The 21,431-nt window shown below is 40.7% G+C and overlaps 1 protein-coding gene across 1 annotated transcript in view; it reads left to right on the top strand.

The window, feature by feature from the left end:
- The window catches only part of LOC107653864 (microtubule-actin cross-linking factor 1-like), a 92,720-nt gene that overhangs the window by 47,801 nt on the left and 23,488 nt on the right, over positions 1 to 21,431 (top strand). Inside the window, exons 52-61 of the mRNA XM_016440725.1 lie at positions 16,855 to 17,016; positions 17,120 to 17,290; positions 17,540 to 17,706; positions 17,868 to 18,027; positions 18,486 to 18,812; positions 19,121 to 19,205; positions 19,290 to 19,516; positions 20,088 to 20,259; positions 20,623 to 20,876; positions 21,112 to 21,330. Of these exons, the coding sequence (XP_016296211.1) occupies positions 16,855 to 17,016; positions 17,120 to 17,290; positions 17,540 to 17,706; positions 17,868 to 18,027; positions 18,486 to 18,812; positions 19,121 to 19,205; positions 19,290 to 19,516; positions 20,088 to 20,259; positions 20,623 to 20,876; positions 21,112 to 21,330 (1,944 nt within the window). The remainder of the gene's footprint in view (positions 1 to 16,854; positions 17,017 to 17,119; positions 17,291 to 17,539; positions 17,707 to 17,867; positions 18,028 to 18,485; positions 18,813 to 19,120; positions 19,206 to 19,289; positions 19,517 to 20,087; positions 20,260 to 20,622; positions 20,877 to 21,111; positions 21,331 to 21,431) is intronic.

Here is a 21,431-nt window from a genome sequence, read left to right as displayed (position 1 = left end):
AAATTTAATGTTTCTGTCAGCCTGCTCATTTTCAGTTTCTTTTTTGCACTAAAGGTTTGATTAATTTAGGATAACATGATTAGACTAATCTGATGACTTATTTCTCTAAATTGACCCTGTTCTATACATCACACACTGGCATTCAAGTGTATGTGCACATGCGTGTGTTATGTCATGCTCTCTCTAGCTGTTCCCATTGCCTGATATTGTTTCAGCTGTTGTGCATTACTCTGGCATTCCATAGAATAGCCCACTTTCCCTTCCAGTTATTCTCAATTAGCTCACCAACAGAAATAAATAGGAACTTAAAGGGTTAGTTCACCCAAAAACGAAAATGATGTCATTAATTACTCACCCTCGTGTTGTTCGAAACCTGTAAAACCTTCGTTCATCTTCGGAACACAATTTAAGATATTTTTGATGAAATCTGAGGGCTCTCTGACCCTCCCATAGACAGCAAGGTAACTACCACGTTCAAGATCCAGAAAAGTACCAAGATGATCGACGAAGTAGTCCGTGTGACATCAGTGGTTCAACTGTAAAGTTACGAAGCTACGAGAATACTTTTTTGCGCAAAGAAAACAAAAATAAAGACATTATTCCACATTTTCGTCTCTACTGCGTCACTTGTGGAAGCGCGTTCACGACAGTACCATGACGCGAGCGTGTGGCGGCATGAATGATGTCATCACGCCGGATCTGGGTCAGCGCCGCCACACAATCGTGTCATGGTACTGTTGTGAACGCGTGTCCACAAGTGACGCAGTAGAGACAAAAATGTGGAGAAGATGACCGAAGGTCTTACGGGTTTCGAACAACACGAGGGTGAGTAATTAATGACAGAATTTTCATTTTTGAGTGAACTAACCCTTTAATGTAAATCGGGTGACCCCACTGACATTTGAAAATAATTACCAAGATAATTATCAGTGTAATGATGACTGGGGGGTACGAACAACACGAGGGTGAGTAATTAATGACAGAATTTTCATTTTTGAGTGAACTAACCCTTTAATGTAAATCGGGTGACCCCACTGACATTTGAAAATAATTACCAAGATAATTATCAGTGTAATGATGACTGGGTGTGGGAACAAGAGGTTGCTGACTTTTATTTTGTTTTTATTTAATTTTACATTTAATTTTATTTTTTTACAGAATAGCAAATAATTTTAAAGGGGTCCTATTATGCTTTTTCACTTTTTGAATTTTAGTCAGTGTGCAGTGTGTATGTTTGGGCATAAAAAAGATCTACAAAGTTACAAATCTCAAAGTCCACTCCAAAGGGAGATATTTTTTTATTTTTTTTTAATCCCTTTTCAAGAACTACAACGAACGGCTTGTTTGGACTACAGCGTTGTTTTCTGGGGTATTGTGATTAGTGGTCGACCGATATTGTTTTTTTGACTGCCGATGCCGATATCTTAGAGAGCAGGGTGGCCGATATAAAGCCGATATATACAAGTATATTTTTTATTTTAATTATAATTATTTATTTTAATTAATGTTTGAGAAACTTGAAATAATTTGAAAATGAATTATATTAAAAATAAATATGTAAAATAAATATATGTATTATACTTATACTTTAGATGACAACTTCCTGATTCTATAATTCTATTACAGTATTTTTCACAAATAAAGAAATATTTTAAAATATATAAACAAAAAGAAAGTAAACACTGTAACCAACAGGGCACTCGGTAATCTGGGAAGTTTGTGTGCTTTGGGAATCATATTTTTTCAACTAAAGCCAAGGTAACACTCATTTTACATGCAGCACGCAGTAAAAATGACATGAATATGACAGTGTGCAAATGCATAATGCGATCAGGCAATATACAAATGCACACTTCACAAGATCTCACAGCTGGATTCGACTAAGTCTGCAAGGTTTGTGAAATTAAATGTTCATTAGTCATTTAAAGGTTTGTTTAAATGATATGCGTATTTGCTGAATGCTTACGGCAAATGAGAAAGTATTATGTCTGCCTTTCTGTTACTAATAATATAAAAGCAATCATTATACTTTTTGTATACCTTTTAATTCATTTGTTCAATAGTTCTATCTGATTATTAGACAGACTTCTATCTGCATTAGGCAGAACTGTTAAACGACAACAACAAATAATGAAGAGGGAGAATGTGAGCACTGTGTGCTCTGGCGCTGCCGTTCTCAGCGCCGTCAAAATAAAAGTCCCGCCTCGAACACATCGGCCAGGCAGAAAAACTTATCGGCCGATATATATATATATATATATATATCGGCCGTGGTGATATATCAGTCGACCACTAATTGTGATATCACAAAGTGGCCCATTAGAATATCATTAAAATAATTCCCGCCTACGGAAATTCGAATGGTTGGGGGCTGGGGAGGGGCGAAGTCGTGGTTAAAACGCTTGGTTGAGTGCATCAGACAAGACGACGACGAAGAAGAAGTGCTGCTGCAGAGTTAGTGCATCAGAGAAAACGAATAAGAAGAAGAGCTGCTTTAGCATCAAGTTTCACCATGTCGAAGAAACGCTGTTTTTTTTTCATAAATTGCTGACAGTACAATACTGGACAAAATTCATGTTATAATGCTAGAATTAAAGAAAAATAAACATAATACATATTACCGTTGCACTTATCTGTACATAGTAAATGCACTTATTTTTAAGCGGTTGTTGACATCGTATCTAAAATGTGATTCAGCCAAAAAAAAAGAAACAACATTAACGTTACCACTCTAATATGTCTTGCAATATACGTGCGTGCAAAGGTTATGCGCCATCCTCTTGTTCAATATTCTCGGGGTCTGAATCCGGCTCAAATTGATAAGGCAATATTGACGCCATTCTTAACTATACCGGAGCAGACGGAACTTGCTGCTTTGGCAAGGGGCGGGGCAGTACTGAAACACCGTCTAAGCTGTTCGCCAATCACAATGCACTGGGACAGCTAACCAATCACATCACATTTCGTTTTTCGAAAAGGCTGGCCTTCATCAAACTCAGAACTAATCAAGCCGTTCATGGCAGGCTGGTAAGAAAGGTATTTTAATAATGTAAATTATATGAAAAATAATGCGTTTTTCGAAACACCAAGCATGAGAGCATGTACACCCCCAAAACAAAATCAAGACTTAATAGCATAATAAGAGCATAATAAGACCCCTTAAATAATATAAAAATATTAGCTAAATGTGAAACTAAAGGTGAATGTTGTAAATGTGTTCAAAACTTATTTTATTGCTTTAATTTTGTGGCAAGATCAGATTCCTCTCTCATTCTTAGGAGAGGTGTTTGTATTCCTGTCTCTGCTCCATATGTCTTTGTGTCAGTGGTGGTGAGAGAGAACAATGCACACATTGAGTCATTCAGGTAAAGCCTTGTGGTTAATTATAAATCTACTGCTGAGATAGAGAAAATGAGAGACATGCTACCTAGTAACCAGTGTGGCAGTGGGAACGAGAGAAAAGGGGAGTAGATGAACAACCGAAACAAACAGATGAGGCTTTCAGTACCTTTTACTTTTAGTGTAATCAGGCAGGGAGAGAGAGTAGGAGTGGGCAAGCAACAAAGAAAAAAAAAACAATATCAACAGGTGCTCTGCTGAGGCAACAATTACTCCACTAAAGTCAATAATGTTCTCGGGCCTCGTGCTTGTTTTGCTGAGTGACCGCCAGTCTTTAAATGGGGGCTGTTTTAGTACAAGACACAAAGCACTATCAGCACTTTACCTATGCCAGTCAGTTCAGTTTCAACAACAGAGTCTCTTTAGGGGATTCTGGGGCTTTGAACCCCTCCCTCTTCCTGTCTGAGTCAAGACTCTTTAACCAGGCGTGACAAACGGCCAAATGACCAGTCACTGAAAGAATGGGGAAAAGTAGAGTGGGGGATGCACCAGTCAAGCAGTCATGAATTCAGTTGGTATCAGGAAGTGTAATGATAAGATAAGGTTTGGATGAGTTACACATGTTTAAAATCATTGTTTTGGTCTCATGTTTTATTTTATTTTGTGTACAAATGAATTTGGTATTACTGTTTATCTTCCATTTGTGTCTGGGATGCACATGTGTCCGGTTTTAAATTAGACAAGTAATACAGCTCACTGAAATCTAGTCTGATGTGGGTCGAGGGAGAGAGCACAAGCACCAGCAAAATGGACAACAAACCTCTTTTGTTTCTGTTGGGAGGTTTGTGTTGGAAGCGGCCATGACAGCTGCAACCCAACTGACACAGAGGGGGAAAGAGTTTATAAGAAAGACAGAGTATTTAGCTTGCTTGAGATGCAGGCCACGGGGAGCATGGTGGTTCAGAGCAACAGTTAGATCGCTGAGGACGAACCAGCCCCTCCCCCTTTTCATGCGTGAGTGTGTGCATTTTTCTGTATACATTTGTGCTTCTTGGACTGAGTGCTAGGAAGAATGGGCAGACATGCGTTCAGTGTTTATTCTCTGCTGGAGCTTCTTAAAGAAATAGCTCAAAATTTACTGTCATTATTTACTGACCCTTATTGAAATCCCAAACCCATATGACTTACTGTCTGCCATGGAGCACAAAGGAATCTTTTCCTTGTAATCACAATGAATGGCTACTGAAGCCTTTCAGCAGGGACTTTTGCGCTATATTCCACATCTTCTAAAGTCATATGATTGCTTTGTGTGAGTAAAAAAAAAGGTTATTTCATTTTTGGCATGTTAATGAAAGTTCATTACAGAAGTAGTAATGTCTAATGTGTCAGTGAATAATGATTTATATATCAGTTTGGTTCAAAACATAGAACTCAAGATGCATTGGCCTTTTTCCTTGATGCGTTTCTTTTTGAAATGTAATTGCATGAAAAAGAGCCTGGAAAAAAACATTCTTCAAAATTTCTACTTTTATGTTGCACTAAACAATGAGGTGCTTAGCACAATATGCACATAAAAAAATGTAAAGCTCACACCTTATATTCCCGTTTCATGTTGGTCTGGGTTGGTGGACACTTCTAAGTGGAATGTTCATTTATTTTCATGTTGCGTTATCCTATAGCCCCTCATCAGAGGCTCCAGCCCCCCCTTATGGTCTGTCCTGACAGGAATGTGTTACAGAAGAGTAGCAGATGGGAATGCACAAGTAGGATGTGTGAATATGGCAGACTTTTGTATGTCCTCCTGTATTATTTTGCTGTTACAGAGGGCCCATCAGAAAAAGGAGGGAGGGGACAGAACAGTGAGAGGGAATGTGTGCAGGGGATTTTTACTTCCACGTATGGCAGTTTATTTGAGGGGGTAAAGAAAGCCAGCCATTATTTTTTTTAATTCCCTCACACAGGCTCCCTCCTCTTTCAGCATGACCACTCCCACTTTAGTTATCATTTTCACTCTCACTTTTCCTGTCTGTCTGTCTATTGTAATCTTGAGTTTGTGTTTTGCCTCAGGCATGTGCTCTTTTTTTGTTTGGGAGTGTTTATCCCAGCTGATTCAGGTTTATATTACAGAAAAGTGATGAATATAACAAATACAAAATGAAAATGAGCTGTATCAGTCACACAGTTGACTCATTGAAAGCTCACTGTACACATGATAGAAGAAAACTTTTAGTGAGGGATTTGTAGCCTCGCCAATACTATGTTTCTTTGCAAAGATGGTTTTTATAGCACATAGAACGCGATAAGCTGCACCCGTTATCCAGTGATTCTGCAGAAACACGTCCGATCCCCGGATTGGTCACCCGCACTCCATGGTCCCTCCTCCCACTAACTTTATCTCGTGTGTTTTTTTGGAAGGGGAAACCGGCATGATTGGACCACTTCCTGTGTTTTAATACCATAGCAGGAAACAGAACAAACGGAGCTGGATTCAAACAAAAACAGAGAGAGAAAGGAGGGAGAGGGAGCAAGAGAAAAAAAGAGAGCCGAGAGTGTGTGTGCGAGAAAGAGGGAGTGAACGAGAGCGGAAAACTGGGAGATTTTTTTAGCAGCTGCAAACCATTTCAGCTGTGTAGTGGCTTTAGAACAGACGCAGAGAAAAGCGTGTACGAGAAAGAAATTCTGCACAAGAATAAATCAGAGAAAAGAAGAGCAAGGAGCTTGCGTGGAGCCTAGCTGAGCCCTTGTGTTTGGAATACTGAAAGAAGAAAATAAGAGAAGAGGGAGCGTGTCCAGGGATTGTCTGGAAATCACAGTGCCTGAAGTGCAAGGCAGCACTTGGAATGAAGCTCTGTCTGGGTCTCTGCCTTCTGGATACAATCCCTTGACTCTCCACTCTCTCCCCGGCTGCACCGGACTCATTGGATCTCCATATCCTCAACCCTCCTGGACACAGATGCCTTTTGGACCCTTGGATTTTTCCCCAAGCTCTAGATGAAAGGATTGCCCAAAATAAATTCTTATTTTTTCATGTTCGAAGAACATCTTTTTTTTTACTTTTAATATGAAATGAACATGTCACAAAGAGTGTTGGATTTCATTGATTTCAATCCCTCGTGCTCCGTCTGCTGAAGAGGACTAGATAAAATAGGAGGATGAGGTATTTCAGACACAGATGGCTTCTCTTCCTGACATGCTCTATTAATGCTTCATTATAGGATTAAAAAGAGGAAGCAGAAATTGATAAAGAATACACAGCCGGAGCACTGGTAGGACTGTCAGAAATGTGAGTCTGTTACGGTTTTTATGACTGTTTCTTTAAATATCTTTAGTGTTATCAAGTAAATTTACAGTGTTTTTTTTTTTCTCAAGATGCCTTGTTTTTGGAAATACTTCCAAGGAATCATCACTATTACATTATATACTTAGAAGAAAAAGGGAGATGAGAGACAAAATCTCCTGACTGAGACTTTTTGATTTTCTTTGCTGAACTCAGTTTTGTGTAACAGAGTGTGGACTTCTCACCTTAAAAGGAGCCTCATACAGCTTTGGCTGCTGCTCTTGGAGATGGTGAAATTAGCTGAAGCCCCGCTTTGATTTTTCCTGTTGTGGCAGTGGGAAGGAGAGTCAAGAGGAAGCAGCACTAAGGAAGGAAAGGATTTTGGATTTTGCTCTTGTTTTGAGGGTTTAGGACTCAGTGGTTCATAAAGGAAACAAAGGAATATTGTACATAAGGGATGTTATTATCCTGTTATGGATTTTCCACGTCTGACTCCGACACTTATCAGCCTTTTTGTATATTTTTCTTAATATTTATTATGTTACTTCAAAGATTTATCTGTGCAAAAGAGACATTTCTAATGCATATCAGCACTGCACGTGCAGATGCCGCCATGTAGCTCTGAATCGAGGGCTCATACCTTTTCTTACTTAGATGTTTATGCTGGATGTTAAGCATCGAAACACATTGTATACTGAGAATTCAGTGCATGACCATGTATGTCTTTATTACAGGACTCATGGGTGAGCTGTCGAAGTAGTTCAGAACCTCACTATTACTCACAGCAGGCTTTGTTTGTGGAATAGTAACCATCCCATCTCAGCCCCTTGAGGGCGCTGTGGTTTGGGATGGGAAAACCTCTGAGCCGCCCGGACTGCTTGCGGCAGAACCCCAGTTGCCTTGGGAAGGGTGATGATGAGGAGGCATACATTGAGGACTGCTATGTACCCCAGCGTTCAATTTACGACACTATGCGCATCAATGAGCAGATTGATCAAGGCTCAAAGCTCAGCCAGCCTTCTCGCAGCACTCTGGGCTCAGGGGGCGGTGAGGGGAGTACACTCTCCAGCAATGGGACATTGGGAGCCGACTTAGGTGGAGTATTTATTGCACGGGGAGGGCCTACAGATTCAGGTCTGAAAAAGCTGGATGAAAGAGTTATTTTTGATGCTCTGAAACTCACCGGTGACCCTCAGAGTATGTCACCTGTTGGAGGAGTCGGCTCTGCAGTGGTCATTCCTGCATCAAATTCAGCTGCCGTTGGGGCAGCTGTTGTGACCAAAAGGCGGCACCAGGGCGGTGACAAGAAGGACAATCCAAATCGGCGCTCCTGGAAAGCTTTCATGCCCCCTACTTACCCTGAGTTTGCAGAACGTTTAGAGCTTTCACCTGGAGAAAGTGGAGAGAAGCGTCTGTCTGGGGCTGGAATCCCAATCTCTCCTCTCCATCCTGAACCGTCTTTACTAGCCTCATCTATTCCTTCTACATCATCGACACCTTTGGCACCACCTTTCTCACCCTCCACTGCCTCATCTGGAGGTCCTCAAACTCCACCTGTCTCCAGCTCTCCGTCTTTCACTCCCACTCTTAGCCCTATTCCTTCCCATCTTCCTCATCCGCTTAAACAAAAACAGCCCCTCCTACTGCACTCTCACAAACCTGCTACTGCTCTGTCTTCTCCCTCAAAAGAACAACCACCCTCAGAGACTACTACTTTTACTCAGTCAGACTCTCCACAACCTAGTCCTAGTATCTCTAAGGCTGAGAGAAAGAGAGGCGAGCAGAGCAAACAGTCTCAAGCCCCAATGTGTGTTAGAAGTGTCTCAGAAGAACCACCACAAAACTGGGATACTACTGCAGCTAAAACCTCTGATAATGAGCGAGACTCACCCCTACTGGAACACGACCAAGACACCACTCCGCTAATACCCCCAAAACCAGTATTTTGTCCCCCCACTAAAGCCCGTACCTGGCCCCGGAGTATGAGGGGTAATAAAAGGTCACTGGGGCATGGGAGGGTTCTTCATATCCTGCCCCCACTTCCCCCTGTACTTGGCGAGGAGAGTGATGAGGAATCTTTGTACCTGTTGGATCCTCCATCACCTTTCCTGCAAGAAGGAGAGGGACTTACTTATGGGGGTTTGCCCCTGTCTCCCTGTATCAGTCAAGAAGGTGGTGAGGATGGTTTATTGGGCTGGCTTCCTCTGACTGGCGGGCTCCGAGAGAAGACCGCCTCAGAAATGTGCTTTGAAGAAGATGAACGCAGAATCTTGGAGGAGTTGGAGGAGGAGAATGAGATTGATAGAGAGCAAGAAAAAAAAGAAGAGGAGAGAATGGAGATGGAAGAGAGAAACTGGCAAGCAGTGTTGAAACTGGAGAGCAGTGAAACAAGTGGTATATCTTGGGAGGTAGAAGAGGAGGAATCTCATTTACAGGACTGGGAGACACAACAACTTGCATCCTCAGGCCACTGGCCCCTTTTGACACCACCTGTAGGATTTGGAGGCTCAGAAGCCACCAGTGCTTCCCCCTGCCCCAGCTCAGAGGCGGGTTCAGATGAACTCTTTCTTGAGCTGGAAAGACAGTGTTTAGAAGAGGACACAGACAAGCAGAGGGATCTTTCTCATACTTCTGAATACTTAGATACCTCTGACAACCTGCTTGTGGTGAAAATGGATCAAGTTGATGCCAAACATGAATGTGACATCAAACAGCTGTATGATGAAGACTGTGCTGTGATGTCAGCACGTGATGTCACAGATCATGTAGCGCACACAAATCCGACTGAGCCATGTGTAACACAAATTAATCAAAATTCAACGGAAAGTACACAAAGCTGTTTTTCGGTTGAAGATATTGACCAAAGCCCAGACCAACTGCAAAGTTGTCTTCCCTGTAATAGTGAGAGTAATAATCATGATCAGGATGATTATACTTCATACATAGTTGATGCAGATGCTTTCGATTCTGAATCCAGTGGCATTCAAACCTCACACCAAGATGGGACTGTGCCATCCGATGCAATTCAAACTGTGAGCTATGAGCAACCAGAGAGTGATTCAGATTTAGGCAGTGGCGCTTCATCAGATCATGAACAGCAAGAGGATGGGGAGGTAATGATACAAGACGAGACATCTGACATTCATATCTCCTTACAGCATGGACTTTTCCCCTTAGAGAATTTGAATGCAGATGCTGAATGTAATGTGATTCTTGGCATCTCTACGACTGATTTAGAAGGGGTGGAAATCGAGGACAGTATTCGCCAGTCCCCAGAGTGCTCTGTCTTGGAAGATGAGGCAGAAAGGGAAATTAGGAGCAGTCACTATGAGACTGTCTCTCATGAGGATGCAGTTTCCTCTGAGCTTGCTCAAGTAACTATGGAAGTGACCTTCGACCAAGAGGGAGCTTCTTCAAAATCAGAGAAACAAGAAGAGATTTCAGTCTCCATAGAAGTATTTGTTCAAGAGGAGATATCATCGCATGAGTGGGCAGTAACAGAAGCTGTTCAGGGAACCACAAGTACGCCAAAATCAATCGCTTCATACCCCCAGTTAGAATCTCCTAATATCAGTATTGAATCTGCTCCACCTTCCCCCCTGCCCCTGTCAACCACTAAACATGACTCAAGAACAGCAGGACTTGACAGCAAAGATGCTGATGCTTTTGTTGCAACAGACAGTTTTGTTTATTTAGCTGTGGCTGTGCCACCTCAGTATCCTCAGGATTGTCCCTCATCTCCATCAGTGGAATCAGCCCCTCCGAGCCCCCTCCCAAAATGCTGCCCTGAGCCAGAGGAAGGGGTATTTCTCTCCTCCGATAGTTTTGTTTACCTGGCAGCCCCTGAGCGGCTTGAGTCTGATGGGGGCTCTGCTTGTGAAGACTGTCATGATTTGGACTCTGAGTCAGAGGAGACCCGATCTGGTGTTGATTTTGTACTTGGATCAATGACTGGGGATAGTGAATGGGACTCAGATGGATCAGGCTTAGACCCTGTGCACCAACAGAGAGACCAGTGGGAGCAACTAGAGCCAGGCCTTTTACATGGTCTTTTTAATGAGGGCGAGAATGAGGCAAGCCCTCAAGAGGGTGTGGAATCACATGACAATGACTGTGAGGGCACCTGTGAAGCAAGTTCTGTGGAAGAAAGCTCGCCAGTAAAACATGACCTTGATTTGGACACAAAGGTAAAAAAATATATATATTTTTTTTTTTTTCAAGTTTGTTGTTTATGGTGGTCAGTGCAAAGGTAACTCTGGCCCTTTTGATGCCCAAAAAATACTTTACAGCAGTGATTCTTAAACTGTGTTCTGTGGGTTGGTTGACTATTTAAATATTTACATTTTATTTAAATAAATTAAATAACTGTAAATGACAAAAGCACCAAAATTAAATTAGTCTGGATAATCAACTCTTAACAGTGAATTAGCTGATCGCATCAACATTTAATTGTGATAGAGTGTTTCTGTCAGTTATGCTTCAGTGTAAAGGATGTTTAGACCAACCTTCTAGCTCGCTAACAGATTTAAACTAGGTTGGTAATAGTTGGTGATTTCCCCTCAGATTTGGGATGTTAGATGGTCCACAACTTTTTTTTAAGTGCTCTTCGACCTGAAATATTTTGAGATACACTGATTTAAAATCACCAATATCCCTGTGAAGTCTACTAATGTTGTCCTTGAGGGTTTTTCCTGAAGATCTTTGTACCTCATAAAGGTTTGTGGTTGTTGTCCGCTGTAGTGTTCTGTCAGAAAAATAATGTAGTTTAATGCTGCAGTAAATGTTGTCCTAGTTGTATAATTGGGTACAATGGGGCTAAAGGTACATTTTAAGGTAATTATGTTTTTACTACTCCCATAGTGCATGATTGCAGAAAAAAACATTTTTATTGAGCATTGATGGAGCAACACATTTTATAGAAAAATACATTTTATTTAGTCTTTGCAACTTCAGGGATCTTATCTATGCACAATCAGCTTGTAACACTCCAAAGAGAAAGGAAAACTTGAAATCGCATCATATGACCCCTTTAAAAGTGGTTGTTTTGTTGAATGTAGGACATGGCGGGGGGGGGGCTTTAATAAAAGTTATAATAACTTAATAAAATAAAAAGTTATAATAAAAGTTACTACTTGTTAAAAACAATTCTGTCATTTAAATGTTCATTTAAAAAATACAGAAAAGGTATTTTAAAAAGTAAAGATTCTAAAAGCTTTTTTCACTGTTTGAAGGACATCCCATAATCATTGATAATAGCTTCACAGTAGATTTCTGTTGATTTAATTACCTTGTACAAAAATTATTTCCAAGGTCTTTGTCTCAATATATATTCTGTCATTTTATCAATTCTTATTTGCTACATAAATCTAAAACATTTCAAGAAACGTTACATTTTAGATCAAATTAGCATTGAATCAACTTTGTGTTGCTGCCCGTGATCACATCAAGGATCAGCCAAATTTCCATGTGCGTTGTGAAACTCGAATGTTTAGGAAAGTGCTGTGGTTTAAATTTCGCATTATCTAGAAAATAAAATGTGCCTTTTACCCTAGTGCACTTTTAGTCCTATTTTACATTATAATTGTGCACAATATTGTATGTAGTAAACTGTCTGATCAAAGTACTCAGTGAATGGGTTAATCTTCCACTATATTCCATCATTGATCCTTCTGGTCCTTAAAAGTGTGTTTGTGTTTAGCTTGAAGTGATGTGTGCGTTTTTGTTCATGGGGACCCAAATGGTTAATCCATGTTTTTAAATGTTAATACACATAATTACTATAGTCTGGAATGATTCCAGGTGTCTATATAGGCAGAAAACTTTGAGTGCATGATATGTATATGTATCCTGGGATTGTTTGTCTATTGCAGTGGTGATCATATGAACACAAACATGCTCACTGAGTTAAAAAGCATGCTTACTCCAAAGTAGTCAAAGCCTAGTGAACGTTTGTGTGTTTGGTTACAGACAAATGGGTTTGAGCACACATTTGCATGTGTTTGCTTTTTTGCCTGTTTGAGCACTGCTTTTGTCTAAGTGAGCACACTGTGTATGTGAGAGTGCGCTTGACATTCTCTCTCGGCTGCCGTGACAAGGCCGGTGTCTGCTCTGTTTCACAGTGACAGTGGCGGGTGGCCGAGACACTGCCTGTTAGTTCTTAAGCTCACTGGATAGTTATTGCATTACGGTCTCTATCAGTCTGACTGGTCATCCACATCTCATTTGACCCTCTTCCTTGGCCAAATCTGCCTTTCTGCAAGGTCACTCTCAAAACTCCCTATCCCATCAGATGCAGAAACCCTGATGCCCTGCAGTCTGATGGTACTGCAATTAAGATAAGGAAGTGAGAAATAAACATCAGCCTCTATAAGAGGAGCCACATTTGCCAGTAACACACAAACACTGTATAAAGTTGTTGGAAATATAAATAGATGATAAGGGCATGTCAGTCCTATCAGTGCAGGGCCAGACTCTCGTCCCTGTAATGCCCGAAACCTTGGAAAAGATCTTTGTAATCTTTTGGACCAGCTCTCCGTTACGGGCTGTCTCCAGTGAAATTGCACACTTGCAATGGAGGCTGATTCAGAGGGTAAAGTTAGAAGATTTTGCAACAGCCTGATCATGAATGAACAGAGTCTCTATGGCAGAACACCTGGTAGTACTCAAAATAAGAGCTGCATGAGCAATAAGAGGAGTCAGAAGAAACGTCTGACGTAACATCTGAAACCCACACTCAATTTTGAGTCTGTCCAGGGTAGAGTTTTAGAGATGGTCAGGTAAACAGACGCACCAACTGATACGCACAGTGGAAAGGGAAGAGCAATCAGAGAGGGAGTGAGCACTGATGTTATGGCATATGGTAACAATGGGTATATTTGATTGTTTGGATAATGATGCCAGTGAAAGACAGTGTGCGGGAAACACCTGTGATAAAAGACTGTTGCAAACAAAAGAGCTTAAACAAACCCTGCAGCCCCGTCGGCACAACGACAGCCATAACAAAGCAGTCACATATGCTGTGAACTCATTGACTATGTTTTTAACCTCATTTGCTCAGTATTTATTAATGGAACCATGTGAATTATATCCTTGTTAGGACATTTGGGTCAGATAAAATGAAGTCATCTGAAGTCCTTTGAAAAGGAAGCAGAGGTAAAGACAAGGAACTGAGAGGACAGAAAAACACAGGAGGTGAAAGCAAAGACAGGAAGAGTAGGACTGGAGAGAGAGTTTTGGAAAGTCTTTATAGAACAAGAAATTTGCTAACAGCCATGTTTTCATTGATTTGAAAGAAATCATATTCCTGTGATTTCCTGGGATGTCCAGAAATTTTACATCTAAGATGTTCTCTACTTGTCCCTCGAGACAAGATAGACTTTTATTTGTTTTTTGCTGTTTTTAGACATTTATAGCCTTGAATTTCTTATTGTATGCTTTGAGTATTATGCTTTGAAGAGGAAATTACATGCCTATGCTATATTTGTTGAACATTTAAAAAATATATCTTGAAGTTTCCATTAAATCATTCAAGACATGTGTAGCCTACATTATGTCTGGCATTGTTGCATGCATGCATTTTTTTTCCCACTCAGCACTACAGAAATTTCAAATACAGTACCAGGCAGAAGATACTCTTCAAAATAGTAATAATAAAGCCATCCAAATTATGAAATAACGCAAATGGAATTATGGGAAATATGCAGTAACCAAAAGGTGTTTATCAAAACTGTTGTATTCTGAGTCATTCATTAAAAAAGCTGAGCTGTTTTGTATGAAATTCATACATAAGCACAACTTAAGATGTGTCAAAAGGCCTTTGAGATAATGAGAACCATACATTTATTTGGGTTTGTCCAAACTTTTGACTGGTACTCTAATTTAGTCTGATTGATTTTATCTTGCCTTTAGCAAAAATTGCATGAGAATAATTTCTCTTGATGCTTTCAGATGCAGAACAAGGTTTAGAAAGCTCAGCAAAAATCAGCACATAGTGTGGGGGATATATCGCTAAACTCCTACCCAGATATTATAATATTTTCTTTAATGAAATGTGGGCATACATTTCATTAAAGGCATTAGGCAGGAAGAGTAGGCAGAATGGAGTTGTGGTTTGAACTGAAGAGAGAGAAACAAAAGACTCCACTGGCGGTGATGTTGTGGGTTGGCGGTAGGATGGAGTACTGCCAGTAGCTAAAAATGATCTGTGGGGGTTCGAGTGAGAAACAAAAGAGTTTAAAGTTTGGTGATAAAAGAAACCGAGTGTGCTGGAGAGATACGTGTCAAGCGGTCGGTCGTGTGTGTGTGTGTGTGTGTGTGTGTATGTGTGAGTGACCAGCCTGCTGGCCAGATTGGTCGAGAGCGTTTGAGTGGAATGACAGGCATCCTAGATATTTTCCAGAGGTCTGCATTACAAGAGTCAAATGCTCTCTGAGAGAAAGAGTAAAGAGGAGAGACTGTTTTTTGCACTGACCTCTTTCTGTTGTTGTATGGATGGATATGTATAGCTACGTTCTACTTGTGGACATCATCTTTGTTTAGATTTCAGAGGTCTGACAAACTAAACTTCCTCTCTTCCTATTGTGAATTATTGGTTGTAGCACAAATATGTAGATATATAATTGTCTATAAAATATAACTGTCCCTTTGATTTGCCCACACGAATTGTGAAAGAACTGCCACAGATGCAGACGAATGGTGTTATTTCTGGTGAGTGAAAAGTGCCACATGTGATGAATGATCAGGATTAAAACGGGAAATGGCTCCAAGTATACACACCGAGGATAAGGAGGAGGAGGGGGCCTAGATGATGGATTTAGGATAATGTTAGACAGGATATAGAGAGACAAAAGGGGACCAAACACTCTCTTTGTTTCATAGACACGTACACTCTCACAGTCACATATACTGTCAAGAGGGTGGAGCAGGTTGAAGCTGTGGTTCATTGTTTTGAGGCTGACAGACATCCTGTTTGAAGCAGGAATGAAGCCCCACGCCACAAGACAGCAGCAAACAAATGAACACACACTCACACGGAAAGGATTCTGGATTTTATTTAATTGTACATGCTTGTTTCCCTTAGCTTTACAGTTGGATTACCTTTGCCATCATCTAACTCTGGTAAATTTTTTTAAACTAAAAATTGAATAACACTGTTAAATTTTATTCTTTATCTTATATCATACTGTACATTATATATTGGGATGCCTACATTTACTTTAAAGCATTTAAAATTATTGGTTTTAGTTTTTAGTGTTTTATTTTTATTATATTTAGACAAAATATGCTGCATCCGAAGAAACCCATACATAAAAGGATAAGGTGTTCGAGTATTCTTAGTATTATTAAATGAGTAGGAGAAAACTACCCAAGTGACTTACTATTTCCAGCGGGTTTTTGGAATGCACATCCAGTCAACACTTCAATATCCCATGAGGCCACAGGAGAGAAGTTGTAGATGGCAGTGAAGTGATGCTGATGCCAAAGGTCACATAACAAAGCCAACATAGCAGATTTAGTACATCCAAATATCATTCATGCTATATACTTTTTATTGGTTGTGAACTTCATTCTTCCTTTATTGTAGGACCTACTCAGACGGAATGTGATTTCAGATGCACCTATAATATAACATTTTAATATCGGCCATAAAAATGAAAATAATGATGGACTTATTGGTATAGAGTAGAATTTGAATTTTGGTGCATCCCTAGTGCTGACTGTGGGTCAGTTGTGAAATTGAACAATCCCCCATGAAGTTGCATCGAGGTCCAAATCCATTCTGGTATATAATGCCCACTTTTTGTGATCCATTCAATTCCAAATGATTGCAAGAAAGTACTTTTCCTGCTGAATATTCTGTTTCTTTGTGATAAGTCACATTACGAAATTAAAATGGATTGACTTCAAACTACTCTTTGGTAACTGCTGGTCATGGTGTTGGTTAGGGGTATTTGGCAAACTGTATGTGGTGAACCACTGTGTTGGATATTCTGTCACAGCTGTAGTGTTGGGCTGTTGGGGAAATAGAGCTGTACAGTGTTGCTGCCAAGGTCCTGTATTTAATTTCAGTCAAAGTGTGATGCTTCTCCACTTATAAATGCTCATGCCACCATTATCATGTTGTGTTTGAACAGCCTTGACCCGTTTAGACACATTCTATCATATCACATGTCCAGTAACATACTCAAGTCATTTGTTCTCATGTGTTCAAGTCGTTTGTTCGTTCACTCACTCTTTAGGCCGTAGAAAGGGAGCAGATAGACAGCATTCAGCCTAAACTGCAACATGTCAACGCTGTGGGTCAAGGTCTTATCCAGAGTGCAGCTAAACACACTGACACTCAGGGCCTGGAACATGACTTGGAGACCACCAACCTGCGCTGGAACTCCCTCAACAAGAGGGTAAGCTTGCATCTATTTTTAGCCTCTTTTTTTTTTCTGTGGACTTATAGAAATTGATTAATTATATATTAAAGATTTCTTTTTTTTATTTTTTTATTCACAGGTTGCTGAAAGAATCGCACAGCTGCAGGAGGCCCTGTTGCATTGTGGGAAGTTCCAAGATGCTCTGGAGCCACTCTTGAGCTGGCTTAGTGACACAGAGGAGCTCATAGCCAATCAGAAACCTCCGTCTGCTGAGTACCGTGTGGTCAAAGCACAAATTCAGGAACAAAAGGTTAGATTTTAATCCAATTTTAATTTAATCAGTTTTTATAATGGCTTGCAATATTTTATTAAAACCTAAAATTATATTTATTATTATATTATATTTATTTATATTATATCCAATTTGTGACAAAAGGCACGTTGATGTTTTTTATCAAACTAATTAGACTTTGCTACTTTTAATTACTAATTAGACTTTTATTATGCTAGATAATAAAATCATTTAGATTTGCTTACTGAGATTCCATATTATTCCTAGCTGCTGCAACGGTTACTGGATGACCGCCTTGGGACAGTAGAAATGATCAGGGCAGAAGGAGAGCGAATCGCTGCTACGGCCGAGACACAAGACAGAGACAAAATCCAGAAACAACTTAAGAGCCTAGGAGAGAGATGGACAAATCTGCTGGAAAAGGCCAGTGCCAGGTAAACTCCAGTAGAGCAATATGGACACCCAGACACAACCATAAAATCTCTTAATTGAATCTCTTACTCAGAACTCAATCACTTGGTTGCTTTACAAGGCCATAAAAACAGAGTAGTCATAAGAATATAACACAGATTTCCTCCTCACCTCATGTCCTCAGGCAGCGGCAGCTAGAGGAGCTGCAGGTGTTAGCGCTGCAGTTCCACGAGGCAGTGGAGCCACTTGGTGAGTGGTTGAGCACATCAGAGAGACGTCTGAGCTCCACTGAGCCAATGGGAACCCAGACCTCCAAAATCACACAGCAGATTGTAAGGCACAAGGTAGAGTATACACAGCAGCTGGGAGAGTTGTATCCTGGCAGTTTGCTGAGGATAAGACTACCAGAAATGTTGCTGCCAAACCAAGATCTGTCATTTTAGCAAGTGATTTTCAAAGTGTCAAGCATCATTAGACTGACTAGAGATGCAGAGGAGAGAACAGATTGTCAGTCTCCTGTGGTTTTAAATGGACTAGTAGGAGTGCAGTTATCCAAGAAGGCACAAAATTCAGGTCGTCATCCTTTCCATTTTGCAGTTTAATTTTATCATGGTTTCTTTTTTTTATCTTGTTTTTCCCCATCTCATCTTGTGTTGATCCACATATTATTTTTTGCTCACATCATTTAATTATAATTTGTCATTATTCTGCATTGTCATGTTTGTTTATGTTTGCCTTGTCTTTTTTTTCTCCTCCTACTCATTCAATCATATCTCCTCTTCACTCTGGGCTATAATCCCAGGCTCTCCAAGAGGAGGTATCCTCTCGGGAGAATGATGTAGACCATCTTGAGACTCTCAGTCAATCACTGCACCCGCTCAGCTGTGCGGCTGATCGTGATTGGCTGGGTGAACGTGTGGCGGCAGTGCGCAACGGGCACACGGAGCTGCATGATTGGTGCAATCGGAGAGAGGCCATGCTGGAGCAGGCCCTGGCCAATGCACAGCTATTTGGAGAAGAAGAGGTGGAAGTCCTTAACTGGCTAGCTGAGGTGGCGCAGAGACTGGCTGAGGTCTCAGTGCAGAGTTATCAGCCGGAGCTACTAGAGCAGCAACACAAACACACACTGGTATGATTCTGCAGTGCAGAGCTGCCCAGGATCAACAATACCATATAAGTCAGTATACCGGATAAATCAGAGAACATGAATATTGCTAAACAGCCCTCGCCTCAAAAACAAACTGTCACTAAGTGTGGTCAGAGCCACACTAGGTCTGTCAGTCAATTAAAATTTGTAATCAAATCAATCGCATGATATTCTGAATCAATAATGTAAAGAAGTGCATATACTAATGTTATTTATTTTTTATTTTATATTACGTAGCATCCCCTTGAATTCTTTTCAGAGTTAATGTTTCTATTGCTGGTGCCCTACAGGCTCTTAATGAAGAGATTATCAGCAGGAAGAAGACAGTGGACCAAGCCATTAAGAATGGACAGGCTCTGCTTAAACAAACTACTGGTACTTTTCCATCCAGTCTCTATGTTCAGTGGTGTATCACCAAATTCCTCTTATGATTATGATCATATTTGATCTCTGTGACAGGTGAGGAGGTCCTGTTGATTCAAGAGAAGCTAGATGACATCAAAAGCCGCTACGCAGAGATGACAGCAGGCAGCAGCAAGGCCCTCCGTACTCTCGAACAGGCCCTTCAGTTGGCCACGCGATTTGCTAGCTCGCATGATGACATCAGCCAATGGTTGGATAGCGTGGAGTCGGAGCTTAACAACATTGAGCCAGACACAGCACCAGCCTATCAGGACAGACAGAGGGTGAGGATGTCTACTGTTTTATTTTTTTAAGTACTTGTGAATTACTTTTTACTTCATTCTTTTCTTTTAGACCATACACACCTATTTCTGTTTTTGCTAAACCAAATGAATTTCTTTTATGTCTTCAGTGCATTTTATATTGTGTGTATGTTTGGCTCAGGAGCTGAAGTGCGTGTCTGCTGAGAAGAGGTTAGTTCTGGACACAGTGAATGAGGTGGGCAGTGCTTTACTGGATCTGGTGCATCAAAAGCCGCTACGCAGAGATGACAGCGGGCAGCAGCAAAGCCCTCCGTACTTTGGAACAGGCCCTTCAGTTGGCCACGCGATTTGCAAGCTCACACGATGACATCAGCCAATGGTTGGATAGCGTGGAGGCGGAGCTTAACAACATTGAGCCAGACACAACACCAGCCTATCAGGACAGACAGAGGGTGAGGATGTCTATCTTTTTTTAAGTACTCATGAATCACTTTTTACTTTTTGTTTTTGTTAAACCAAATAAATTTTTTTTACAATATTTTTATGCCTTCTGTGAATTCATTGTTTTATAATGTGTGTATGTTTGGCTCAGGAGCTGAAGTGCGTGTCTGCTGAGAAGAGGTTAGTTCTGGACACAGTGAATGAGGTGGGCAGTGCTTTACTGGATCTGGTGCCCTGGTGTGCACGGGAAGGCCTGGACCGCCTGGTCGCCGATGCCAATCAGCGCTACCGCCAAGCGGATATGTATGTATGTATGTATGTATGTATATATATATATATGTATATATGTATGATTAACACAGAAGCAAAACCTAAACTTACTTAGAACTTAACATTATTCTTTCCCTGCCTTGCATTGGTATTTTCTTTTAGGAAAATTCAAATGTAATTTCAATTTTTTTTTATAATATGTCTTTTTTTCTTTTTAAAATGATGTAATACTTCAAAGTAAATACAAATGGTTATAATAAATTTAAAATGTACATTTGCAACTTTAACATACATTTTAAAATATTATTAATATAAAAAAGAAGTTGTTGCTTAAGCAACATTTGATTTAGGATCCTCTGTCCATGTTGCCTTCTTGAATGTGTAAATATTTTCGTCATACTTCTTTTTTTTGACAGTGTATTTGTGTGTGTTATTGTTTCAGTATGAGGAGGCAGTTGATGCAGAGCTGACCTGGGTCGGAGAGACCGAGAGGAAGTTGGCGTCTCTGGGGCCTCTGAGTCTGGAGCCTGATTTGACTGTGGCACAGCTCCAGGTGCAAAGAGCCTTTAACATCGACATCATTCGTCACAAAGATACTGTGGACCAACTCCTTAAGACACGAGAGGACATCCTGGAGAGCTGTAGTGAACAGCAGAGAGAGGCTCTGAAGGTTAGAGACAAAATAAAGAAGAGAGAGAGGGGAGGGGGCAGAACAAGCTATGTAATTATTCCTCTGTGAAAGGTTACATCAGGAAAATCGAATTGATGTTATTCATGCATATTCTGGCGGAGATTTAATTTGTTGAGTCATATTTGGGTCAAACAAAAGTGCAGGCTTGTTTTATCAGTCTTTTTCAGATTAATTTGGTTGACCTGATAAAACCTCTTTCTTCTTCTTCCTGTAGGTGAAGACAGACTCTTTAAGTGCTCGTTATGAAGCAGTAAATCAGAGTCATGCTGAGCGCTTCTCAGCTCTAGAGCAGGCTCAGGTCCTGGTAGCACGGTTCTGGGAGACGTATGAGGAACTTGAACCCTGGCTGGGTGAGACCGAGACTCTGATTACCCAGCAAGCCCCTCCCGCCATTGACACAGAAGCACTCAGACAACAGCAAGACCAGATGAGGGTGAGTGGGCAGTATGCAGACAAAGGGCTTGAGTCCCTTTTGCTCCTTCGTGGTTATATGATGCATTCAAGTCATGTCGGGAACATTGTATTTATGTGTTG

This window comes from Sinocyclocheilus anshuiensis, unplaced genomic scaffold (assembly GCF_001515605.1).
Source record: "Sinocyclocheilus anshuiensis isolate Anshui unplaced genomic scaffold, SAMN03320099.WGS_v1.1 scaffold223, whole genome shotgun sequence".
NCBI classification, from domain to species: Eukaryota; Metazoa; Chordata; class Actinopteri; order Cypriniformes; family Cyprinidae; genus Sinocyclocheilus; species Sinocyclocheilus anshuiensis.
The sequence above is the reverse complement of the archived record's forward strand: the minus strand, read 5'-3'. Positions and strand labels throughout refer to the sequence as shown.